Source organism: Trichosurus vulpecula, chromosome 5 (genome assembly GCF_011100635.1).
Source record: "Trichosurus vulpecula isolate mTriVul1 chromosome 5, mTriVul1.pri, whole genome shotgun sequence".
In the NCBI taxonomy this organism is placed as follows: Eukaryota; Metazoa; Chordata; class Mammalia; order Diprotodontia; family Phalangeridae; genus Trichosurus; species Trichosurus vulpecula.
The window spans coordinates 82,364,495-82,376,756 of record NC_050577.1 but is presented as its reverse complement, the minus strand read 5'-3'; the positions used below and the strand labels follow the sequence as shown (position 1 = coordinate 82,376,756).

General features: G+C 41.9%; 1 protein-coding gene across 1 annotated transcript in view; it reads right to left on the bottom strand.

Moving 5' to 3' along the window:
* DIP2C (disco interacting protein 2 homolog C) overlaps nt 1-9,757 on the bottom strand; it is a 592,611-nt gene extending 582,854 nt beyond the window's left edge. The window contains exon 1 of the mRNA XM_036759139.1: nt 9,480-9,757. Coding sequence (XP_036615034.1) covers nt 9,480-9,564 — 85 coding nt within the window. The 5' untranslated portion in view covers nt 9,565-9,757. The remainder of the gene's footprint in view (nt 1-9,479) is intronic.
* Nucleotides 9,758-12,262: the final 2,505 nt, after the last annotated feature.

Below are 12,262 nucleotides of genomic sequence, written 5' to 3'. Positions count from 1 at the left end.
TTCTTCGACAACATTTTTGTAACTGAATGTAAAACAAACCATTGTCTCATCTAAACCCTGGTTCACAACACTAATTAAACCAAGGGCATTACAAAATTCTTTCCCCAAAAAAGTTGACTTTAATTCAATCTTTTAAAATATCTAGTACAGAAAAGAAGGGACATACAGAGTTTTAGGGGGAAAAAAATGAATGCCATGGACTTGGAAAAAGACATTCAAAAGGTTGAATACTACTGCTCTATTTACAATGCTTTCAACTAAGACTATGTTTAAAACTATGCTAAACCTACTAATTAATTAGGTAAATTCAAACCCTAGCCCTAGTCCCAAAAGAAAAAGATCAAAGTAACTACATGACTGAATTGATGAGTCAAGTCAGCCACAAGAATATAATGTCTGCCAGTATTGAGATCCTTGTAAGGCTGCCCTCCCAGGTGCTAATGTGAAGGAGTGCATATTCACAAAGCTAAGGGCAGAGACCACTGAGCCTTTTAATTATGTCACAGAAAGGGTTTTCCAATCTGACAAGCAGTGAGTGACTTAAAACCAGCATTCTAAAAGGGAGAAAGTCTATTCAATCCATTATCAATCACAGAATTCACCCAGAATCCACAATCTTGAGGGGCTTTCTTTTGTCTGTCTGATTTATATACTCATCCACAAAGAACCTGAACAAAGAACTCCTTCTCTTTATAATTAATGGAGAACACAGATAGTAACCCAGTTTACACTTCCAGATGCCCAAAGGTAAGAGAGGCAAGTCATCACCTGTAAGAGGATGCCATCTTTCAACTTGCTATGCCCAGAAAAATATCAAGAGGTACTCTCATATCTCAGTCTTATTCTATACTATTCCTAAAGCTCCCAGCCCTTCGGAGAACTGAATATTCCCTGCAGTAGTAGCCAGATCTATCTTTATCACCATCAACAGCAAATACTGACTGAGCCAGACTGTGTACACAAGGACTCTGGAATACAATGAAGTCGTCATCATCATCATCATCATTGTCATCAGGAAGATGGGTGGTAAAGTGGATAAAGTGCCAGGCCTGGAGTCAGGAGAGCTGAGTTCAAATATGGCCTCAGACACTTACTAGCTATGTGACCCTTAGCAAGTCACTTAACCCTGTTTGCCTCAGCTTCCTCAACTGTAAAATGAGCTGGAGAGGGAAATGGCAAAGAAAACACCAAATGGGCTCACAAAAAGTCAGACATTACTGAAACAACTGAAAAACAAAATATCCTCATCACTTTAAAGTTGCTTTAAGGTTGGCAAAGTGCTTTATTTTTCATCTAACCATCAAAAATAACCCTTTATAGTAGGCGCTATCACCATCTTTATTTTACATTTGAAGGAACTGAGGCTGAGAGGAGTAAGTAATTCCCCCAGAATCACAAAGCTAGTAAGTCTCTGGGGCCAAATTCAAACCTGACACCAGGTCTGGCAACTCTACGCACTATGCCACTTCACTGCCTAAGAACATAGTACTTAACTGAGCAGACAAATGTGTAGGTTTCTCTACTCAGATAGTGCTTTTAAGCAGTAACATGGCATAGTAGAGAGAACGGCCAGAATTGACCAGTTATACACTTGGTAATTCCAGTCTCCTTGACTCCTAGTTCAGCACTGTCCATTTTGTCATGCTATTTTTCTATTAAAAGGGACACACACACACACAAAATCTATAAGGGATAAATGGGCCCTGTAAGATTTCTTTCTCAATTCCAAACCATTCACAGAATGAAATATTAAAACACACAAATGCACATGTAATATCAGTCCTTAAAAGGACTGTGGCAGATGGTGGTAAATAATGGAAAGGGAAGTTGTTTGAAAGTCCATCTCACCAACATGACTGGCTTGGAGAAGATCAAAGGTGAAAGTATATCCATTGAGGTTTGAGGTTTGAATTGTTATAACCCTTCCAGTGCACATCTTCTCTCCCCAAATGGATTGTTCTTCTCTGTGGACCCCTGGGAACTAGCCCAGTGGTATAAATGTGTTGAAAGAATGAACTTATGTAAGTACTGTTTGGAGGAATGTTTTTGGTCCTCTGTGGTGCAGTATGTGTTCGTAATTGTCTTACAGAAAAGCTAGAAGAGGAGCCCACTGTACGTCTCATCCATTCACCCACTGAAAGATCATTTAGAAGTATTTCTTCTAGGCAAAGGGAGTTCAAAGATGGTAAAGATTTGTCCCTGCCCTTAAAACACTTGTGATCAAGGAGGGAAGATGAGACTTACACAAATTATAATACAAGGCACGTGGGATATAAACAAAATATTCTAAGAGTTCATAGGTGGGGGTAGAGAATTAGGTAGAGTTTCATGGAGGAAGTGTTATTTGAGTTAGATTGGAGAGAGCAGAGATAGATCAAAAGAAATAATATTTGTAAAGCACTTAGCACAGTGCCTAGCACATAGTAATTGCTACATAAATGCTAGTTATTATCATTATCATTATCATTACTTCAAAGATAGAATCTTCTTTTCTATAAAGGTACCAATGTAAATTAAGGGGGAAAAGTGGTGCAGCCCAAGTAAGCTTTTGCCTTGGTAAAAATGCCAAGGCAAAGCAAGATAAGATGAAACTTGTTTGGCTGGAACTGCAGCTAAGAGGGTAATACTGAGGACCAGAGGTAGCCAACACTGATAAGGCACTGAGCTGAACACCATGGTCCAAAGCCTTCTACTAATTCAGGGTCTGCTGTTCAGGATCTCAAGCTGTGTACCTACAGCAAGTGCAAAATAAGATGCCAAACTAGGAAAAGAATAGCTCAGAAAGTGGTCAAAGAAAGGTAGGAACAAGGGGGACAGAGAAACACAGGAACAAATTAGTAAAGGACCAAAAAAAAAACAAAACATAACACTGAAAGCCAGAGCTCACAGAGGGATGTAGGAAGGTACAGAAAAGACAGTGCTGTGCAGAGCCAGCCAGCCAGCCAGGGACAGAGGACAAGCACAGGAACAAAGCCAAAAGCAATCACACACAGAAACATCAAGAGACACACAGAGATACAGAGATTCTGAGACAAGGACAGAGATACTTAGATGAAGATGAAGAAAAAGAGGAGGAGGAGAAGGAGAAGAAGAAGAAGATGATGATGATGATGATGATGATGACGACGATATTACATTTGAATAGCACTTGAGGAAATGATGAAAGATGGGATTCTGAAAGTACACAGACAAGAAAAGTGAACAAAAAATGTGGTGCCCCAAGCAAGTCTGTCAACACAAGAGGAAATTGTATGTGTGTGTGTGTGTGTGTGTGTGTGTGTGTGTGTGTGTGTGTGACTTTCACATTAGGCAAGACAAAATGCTGTTTCTCACATGCCAAGGGTAGTTACCTCCTTTGTTTCAGGCATAAGGACTAATGTTCGAAGTTAGACCAAATCAATAAAGGTTACAGTTAAGATTTCTAAAGGGTGCTTGAACTCCAAATAGGGTAAACAGAAATAGAGGTATGAGATTTGCATTTGAACTCGGCTATGATTTCAACTGCCAAGTCAGTTAATGGTATGTAACACTAAACCCAAGATTTTGCAATACTTTTCCTCTATACATGGAGAAGGAAAAGGCCCACCAACACTACAAAGTTTCTCTGCTTAAACTGCTGTTTAGGAAAATCAATTTAAAAAAGGGGGGGTGGGGGTGGGGAGATCAAGCCCCAATCTAGTGAGACCATCAAGAAAAGGAGGTTTGGGAGGCAGAAGACTATCTTACCCAGCAACTGCTCCCCTGAATTGTAACAAAAAATACTATAAAACTTATGATTTCAACACAAAACCAAAATTTGTAGCAAATACAAGAAAGAAAAGTGGAGATGGTACAGACATATCATAATGATCAGATCTATAATCAAGTCAATTATATCTTACAGCAAACAATATTGGCTAGCTGTTCTCAGAGAAATTTTGGTGATCCAGTCTTCTTCAACATTTTCTCCAACCCCCTAGATAAATCTGACATCTGCAATTATTAATTAAAGGAAATAATATAAAAATTCAGCTATTTTCATAGCTGACTACATAGGACTATTAAATTTCCTCACAATCTCAAGTCCCTTACATATCACAGTTGCCTTTTTATAAACATAAAAAATACTGGATGTAACTATATTTTAAATTCATGCACAAAAGTATTCCATCTCATTGTGCATAACACCTGACAGATTGTTATCATGTGACTTTTTTCCCTCACAAAGCTCCAACAAAGTAAACAAGTCTCAATAACAATATTATTACCAAATTCCACACCCCCCCCCCCACTGGCAGTGGGTTTACTTCATCTTAACAGCCGCTATCTCCTATGGAAAATAAGCTCTCAATCCAGATTTTACAACAAATCATTAATTAGATACTTCTGGGGATTTTTTTTCCAAAAGAAATTTTCCAGAAAGTAAATTATTCCCTTTCACTGATCTAAAAACAATAACAGCTATGTGATGACAGTGCCAGAAAAATGTAAGTAGGAGTAATTTATATGGGCAACTCAAAGTATGTTGTTATGAAGTGGTACTGATGTTAAATAAGGAAAAGGTGTCTCTCAGTGTGCAGCAAGAGACAGCAGCAAGCACTGATAGCCTCTCTGAGTCTCCACCTGACTACTGCCCTGTGATAATAATATAAAGAGGGCTTAAAAAAAGTCTCTGCCACCTGTGTGACAAAGTCTTGGTGTTATAAATGAATCGGCCTTCCTAGTTCCTCGACCAACAAAGAGAGGAAGTGACATCTGCAATTCTCAAACTATCTTAGGAAAACTGCAAAGTGGAGGTCCATTAGGAACACTGCTGATCCTGGAAGCAATCTAGCAGATGTCACCTGGGTTACTGACAATGGGTGGAATTACTTTATTTCTAATAATTTATATTAGAGCCGGTCCATAAACATTGGTTGACTATACAGCATCCATTTTTATTCCTGCACCTCCAATAAAAAAAAAAAAGAATTCATCTTTTGCAAGAGTCCGAAAGTTTTTCATGTATTATCTCAAACAATTTTGATATGCTACAACAGAATCCAAATCTAGTAATGCTAATTCACACAATGACTATAATAACACAAATTAAAACAACAGGGAGATATCAGGATGCTCATCAAAGCGGCAACCACTTGCTACTTCACAGGACCAAATGCAAAGCATGCTTCTCTCCTTTGGCAGAAAAGTGGTAGCCAACAGGTGGAGAATGAGGCATACATCATCAGACCTGATCTGTGTTGTTGGCTCTGCTTAACTACATTCATTTCCTACAAGGGAAGGGGTTCTGGGGGAGCAGTGGTCACTGAGAAATCACAGCAATATTTTTTAAAGGATCAATTAAATATTTTTTTAAAGTTCTTTATTATAAATTAACATTTACTTTATAGAGGTCCAGTAATAATTTCGACCAAGTATACACACCAAAGAAAGGCTAAATTGAATTAAACTTAATTAATTAAATTTAAATGTATCAAACTTTTGCTTCTTAGAACACAAATTTGAATGTAGACAGGTTATTCAGCCTTACAAGTTAAACAAGGTATTATTATATAGGAGAAAAGAAGCTAAAAGGAACAAAATCTAGTTAGTAGAGGAACTTTTAATCAGATACACTTCAATCAGTTTCTGACCCAAAACTAAGAGCCTCAGCAAACTGGGGGTGTGACGGTGGAGGGTTTATTTTAGTGAGTGTTTGGGGCAGCTATAGGTTGTGTTGTTGGGAGGGAATGAAGGGAGAGAGAGGAACAGTACTTCTTAAACCAAATCCTATCAATTAATCAAGTTTCAAAACAGAAAAATGTCACTTTCAAAAGTAGAAATATTAAGAAGGAAGAAAGAAGTAATCCTGAAAAACAGACACAGAAAACTGAGATAATTCTACTCAGCTTGGCATTCTCAGTGGTATGGTTTAATCAGTCTGTCCCCCATTCAGTCCCAAGGACACTAACAGACCAAGATCCTTGGCCCCAAACCAGTGGATATATCCAGACATGCAGATGTGATGCTTTTAGTGTCCACAGGAGAGGCTGCCAGCCACGTCTCCCCAAAGAATGCTCTTGTATTTTGCCGACAACATTGTTCTACTGTATGAGAAGGGCCTTGCTTTCCCCAGTGAGAGGAAAGTACTGAAGTGATGTTGTAACAGATGCAGGCAAGAAAGAGGGGCTGGGAATGACCTGAGCTCTCCTGCCAAGAAATTAATCTACAACAGCCCGCCAAACAATGACCCAATAAATGCAAACTACATTTGAGTACACAACAGCACCAAAATGAACAATGCAGACCAATAAGAGCCAGACCATAACTGGATCCTGGAGTCTAGGAACAGAGCATACAAAGACCGGCTGAAACTTTACCACAACTTTTAAAGCATTCTTCTAAAAATAAGCATATTCATGTCATCTGCTTAAAAGTAATTCCTTTTTTCTATTTTCCCTTGCCAGGCCCTGATGATTCTACAACTGTTGCTCCAAGGTTTTGACACTCCTACCAAATACAAAAACAAAGTTTTAAAAATTCCTCTCCCAAGGAATACTGTTTGAAGATAAAAGTGAAAATATAATCTTGGACACCATGGAATTTAAATATACACTCAGGAAGCAGAAGTCCGATGTACTATGGGAGGCTTTGTAAGTACTACCTTCATATAGTGACACTGAGACTTTTGTTCTGACACATTGATTCTTTGATTACCTCCAAGCTATCTTGGAAAACAAGTTGGTTCATCTCATTTGATTCATTCAAACTGATCTATGAGGTTAAGGGAGAAAAAACATATGTGATTCCAGATGGCCTTAAAGAACCTCTATAAAGCCAATATAAATATGGTCAGCCTTCATGTTCAAAGATGACACACCTGATGGGCATTGCCTCTCCTGTGTGGTAGGTGTGGCTAAAGAGAACAACATATAAGCAGCAAGCCTCTGAAATTACTCTCCTCAAAACTTTAAGCTAGGCCTTGGGTGGGCTCATAGGATAAGAACAATAATAAGGCTTTAAACATTTATATATATGCATGTATACACACCCCTTATACACTCATGCTATAAAGGGTCCTTTAAAAAAATCAGAACAGGGTAAGTTTAGCTTAGCACAGCTTGGTTCCCTTCATCTGACTTTGCTGTGAATAGGGAGTAAGAAGACCCTGATGTTGATCTCAGGGGGAGAGCTGGAGACTTTTCCATCTAACAGCAGGAATGCCTGAAAACCAAGTAGGTGTAAAGCAACTATTTCCAATGAGTTAATATATGGTACACATAACCTACAAATCACAGAGGCATTTCCCATACTTCACTAATAATCTCTGAACTAGTTAATACAAAAAAGGAGGAAGCTGTATGCAGCAAGTGGACTGTGGATGCCCCAGATCAGGCGCAAATGCCTTCACTTGGGGGAAATGGGAAAGATAGAAATAGTTCTCTGAATTAATGATAAAAACTGAAACATAACAAATAGGTTCTGTTGACTTAATGAATAAACATACACTTAGGATAAGAAGGGACAAAGGTCAGGGTGAGGATAGGTTAAAAAAGAAAAGTAGAGAAGAGACAAAATGAGAACAAAATCAACAATATGAGCTTGTACAAAAATAAGTTGGTGTACAGATGTTTTTATAAAGTGTTTTGCCAATGGCCTGAGTATACTTCACACTCCAGCCACCATACCATTAAATTTATCTCTGGCAACTGCATGGTGGATTTTATTTCCTGGACAAAAGTCTTCTGAGAAATTCTAGTGACTGTCTGGCATAACAGCATGCAGTATTCACAATTGCTTCTCCAAATAATCAGAATATTGACTACTCAGCACATAGCCTAGGAAACATTCTTCCTCTCTTTTTAGGGGGCTGGTTAAATACACACTGCAGCAAATCAAATTTGAAATAGGAAAAGGAAGATGGTCAGTGGAGCTCTGAAAGGACAAGTTTGAACACATACACAATCTTCTATAGTTTATCCAACCCTTCATCCTGAAAGTGTTAAAAAGGAAAATACAATATCAACATCAGCTCCTCCCTGCTGATGAAAATTGGCATGAGGGAATTCATTTTCTGGCTGGAAGCCCTCATAAAACCGTTACCAAAAAAAAAAAAAAGTTCGATCTCCCAAACTACTCCTATTTCAAAGATAAATCTGGGACAGGCGTCTTTATTTTTCTCCTCAGATATGCCCTTCCAGAAGTGGGGCAGTTGATCACTCAGAAAATGCATATTTTGATATTAACACTTATAAACTTTTACAATTTGTTTTGAGAAAGTGAACTAGACATTGCAAAACCCATCTAATACTCATGACATTTAAGCACTCTTTCTACCATCACGACCAAAGAAATCAATTGCTTTAAAAATCATTCTAAGAAATTTGTAGCAAATCTGACACATTCTAAGTATGCCACTCGGAAAGTAACATCTGAAGCTTGGTTTGGGGGTAAAGGCTCGAAGGTTTTGCCATATTCTTCACATGAAAAAAAAAAGTCAGTAGTACTTTATCCCAGCAACTACTGCCCGGAACCAGGAAGCCCAGAAACATCTTAAGACATCAAATCCAACACTCCAATCACAGCATAAAATAATTTCTCTACTCAAACGATCTTTTAAGGAATATAATAGTGCAGATCACATCATGCTTCCAGGAATGCAGAGACGTTAACTTCAGGGGGATAGCGTGGATTTCACTAAAATAGTATTTCCTTGGCAGGACAGAAGTCCCTGCAAGCCCAGCCCCAAGATTTTTCCATCTTCCGTAATGAAACGTACAAAGCTGGAGAAGCAAAAACTGCGACCAAAGCCTCTTCTTCGATCTCCTCCCTTCCTCCACCACCACTGTGGCAGGAGGCAGCAAGGAGAGGTGGAAATTAGTCAGAAGAAAGAACAGCCACTGAAAAGGTAGAGAACGGGAGGGGGGTGACGAGGGGATAGGCGGTGTGTGGGTGCTCTACGCCATCAGGAATTGCAAATACACACCACCACAAAATATTTTCAAAAGACAGTGACACAGTGCCCCGAAACCAACAGAAAGACAGCACATTCTCGGTCAGTCACCCAAGGGCCAAACGTTATCTGGAATATGTGTGTGTGTGTGTGTGTGTGTGTGTGTGTGTGTGTATCTTTGCCTATCATTTCTCGTTCTGACAGATTCCCCCAATCCATTTACACCTACAGTAAACAACTGCAGAAGCAAAATTCAGCAGACCAAAGGGGACCCTGAAACTGCACTGAGCCCCCAGCTGAAAACTGTGGGGGTGGGGAAGGAGAGGGGGAAAGACACCTACCCCCTCCGCCCCCCCATCCCCCCCACACACACTCTGGAAAATGTCACTTTCCAGCAACTGCCAATCCCCACAAGATGCACTGAAACAAGTCGCACGGAGTGAGCGGGAGGGGGCTGGGGGGAAGAAGGCAAAGGGGAAAATGTCATTTTTTTTTCCCTAGGCAAAAGGCGGAGAAGTAGGAAGAGGAATGAGGAGAGGGAGGAGGCCGTGGCATTCATTGCATTTACCTTCTGATAGTTCTAGCTCCAGCTCGGCCAAACGGGCTCTCACCTCCAGGGGCAAAGACATGCTTTCCAGGCTGCGGTCCGCCATACTCGCCTAGGAGATTTCCACCCCCCACCCTCGCTCGCTCCCTCTTTCTCTCTTTGTTTGCAAGAGATTTTTTTTTCCTCCTGATGCAGTCCTTGCGCCGTTTTAGTAATGCATAGAGTAGGAGGAGGACGCCGGGGGAGGACGAGGAGTCACAGCAGAAGGGATGGTGTGTGGGAGCAGGAGGAGGAGGAGGAGGAGGAGGAAATGCAGGGATTTTTTTTTCTTCTTCTCTCCCCCCTCCTCTCCTCCCTGACGGCTTCCTTCAGTGAAGCCCCGCCATGTCGGCCTCCCCTCTGTCCGTAGGTCTTCTCCGTGGCAAACGGGGAGGGGGAGGTTGCAACCTCAGGTGACTTCCAAGGCTAGCCGCCCCCCTCCCCAACCCTCCCCCCCAGCCCAAGGCGCCGCCGGGCTCAGCACTGTCCTGGCGTCAGCTCCCGGCTCCCTCTCGCTGCAGCCACCGCCTGGCTCTGGCTCTGGCTCCGGCTCGGGCTCCGGCTCGGGCTCAAGCTCAGGCTCGCGCTCGCTTCCCTGCGGTTGCAGCGGCGGCGGCGACGGCTGTTATTGCTACTGCTGCTCCTGCTGCTGCTGCTGCCTTTGCCTCTGCCTCTGCCTCTGCTGCTGCTGCCTCTGCCTCAGCTGCTGCTGCTGCCTCCTGCCGCTGGGAGAGCGTGGCTGTCACGTTCACGTGATTGTGTGAGTGTGTGAGTGAGTGTGTTGTGTGTGTGTGTGAGTGTATGTGTATGTGTGTATGTGTGCGCGCGCCCCAGCGTGATTGTGGGTGCCAGTGTGTGTGCGTGATTTGGTGTGTGTGCATGCATCTGCATCCATCCCCCAAGTGGGGTTTGTTCTCCCTAGGGGGTGCGCGCGAGCAAGAGGAGGAGGAGGGAAGCAATCTAGAGAAAGAGTAGAATGCCTTGGGGGCCGGAGTTGGGGAGGGAGGGGGAGACAGGCTGCAGGAGGGAACGTTCCCCCCGCTCTGGGTGCTGGAGCTGTGGGTCCCGAGACTGCATCTAGCCCTCAGAGGCCCCAGCAGCCTGAGGCTTTGTGAAGACTGAGGAGTGAGGACCTACAGCCCTCCTCCCCTCTGACACAGCTGGTGCCAACTAGAGACCAATCCCGATCTCCTTCAAAGATGACAAGAAAATGACATTCACAGCCCAGCCCTACTCATTTTCCCTAGTTCAATGTTAAAATTTAAAAAAAAAAAAAACAATAACAACCCGTGAATCTGGTCTTTAAACTCGCATGCTAAAACTTCTGACTCTAATTCCCTCTCTTTTCCTCCCCCACCCCTTATTTGAGGGAACTAAATATTCAAATGGATCCATAGTCTCCTCAGTACGAACATTCCTTCTAATGAAGATTGCAATCCATCCCAAATGACTCTAGTCCATGCCTGCTCATAGATTCACTATAGGGAGACCACCCAAGTTCTGGAGGCCTTCCTCAAGTCCTCATATCTTGAGGATACCAATGGATCACAGGCTGCCCCATCAATTCTCTCTGAAGCTTAACTTGTGACTAGCCTTTCTCCACTCCCTCTCTTCAGCTTTTGCAACCTTCTTTTTGGTGATTCCTTATTTCTAGTGAGTTATAGCATGCTCACATCCGCCATATGTCTCTCTCTTGCCCTTCAGGTGATTTTTCAACTTCAATGCTTTGGGTTCTTTTTGAATTTTCTTTTCAATGATCCTCAACTAGTAATTTGGATACTTGTAATGTTCTGCATCTGAAACAAAAGCTGAAAACTGTATCCAGTTTAAGGAATTGTTTTAGAGAGATCTGAGCCATGGTGAAAGGTCTTTGGTGACCATGATCAGAGGGTTTCAGAAAAGGAAATCCTGCAATTTTTTTTAGTTTCCCTCCTACCTCTCTACCCACTCCTCTCTGTTCTGAGCTAGCCCCTCCTCCTATTCCTCTCTATATTCTTCCTCACTGACCTCTCCAACTCCAGTGGTTTCATTTAACATCTCCATGTAATGGACACCTAAACCTATTTCTCTTTTCTGAACCCTTTCTCTCAAGCTCCAGTCATTTATCTCCAGTTGGCTGGTAAATAGGTCCGGTGGTTTATCATCCCACTAAACTAAGTCTATCTTAAACTTACCATGGGACAGTGCACTTTGGGCTGCTGTGTCATACCCCACTCTAGATCAAAAACTTCTCAAGGTCAAGACTATGTCTCATCTAATCTTACATTGAACACAGCACTGTGCATACAATAGATACTTGATAAATGTTTGTGGCTGGTGTTCCCAGACAAATCAGCTCCTCCCAACTTCCATATTTTCATAGTTCTCTAAGGCTAATAACCTCAGTCATCACTGACTTCTCTCATTCCTCACCCAAAACTTTAACCACTTTCACTCAGTCCCCCCAATTCTTTCTCTGTCCTATCTCTCACATCTAACATCTACAGCCCATTTCCACTGCTGCCACCTTAATAGCCCTCATCACCTAATTCCTGACCTAGTTCAATAGTCCCCCAGACAGGGTCTCTCTCTCTTCAGTCCATCTTTCCCAGCACTGCCATGCAAACCTTCCTGAAATACAATTATTGTCATGCGGCTCCTTTGTACAAAAGCCTTCCAGTGATTCCCAAAGTGTAATCTAACAGTTCAGGCTTTAAAAGCTCTGGGGCCTAGAAAGAATTCAATCTCTTCTCTCTACTGCCCACTTTTCCTACCTCCCAGGGACA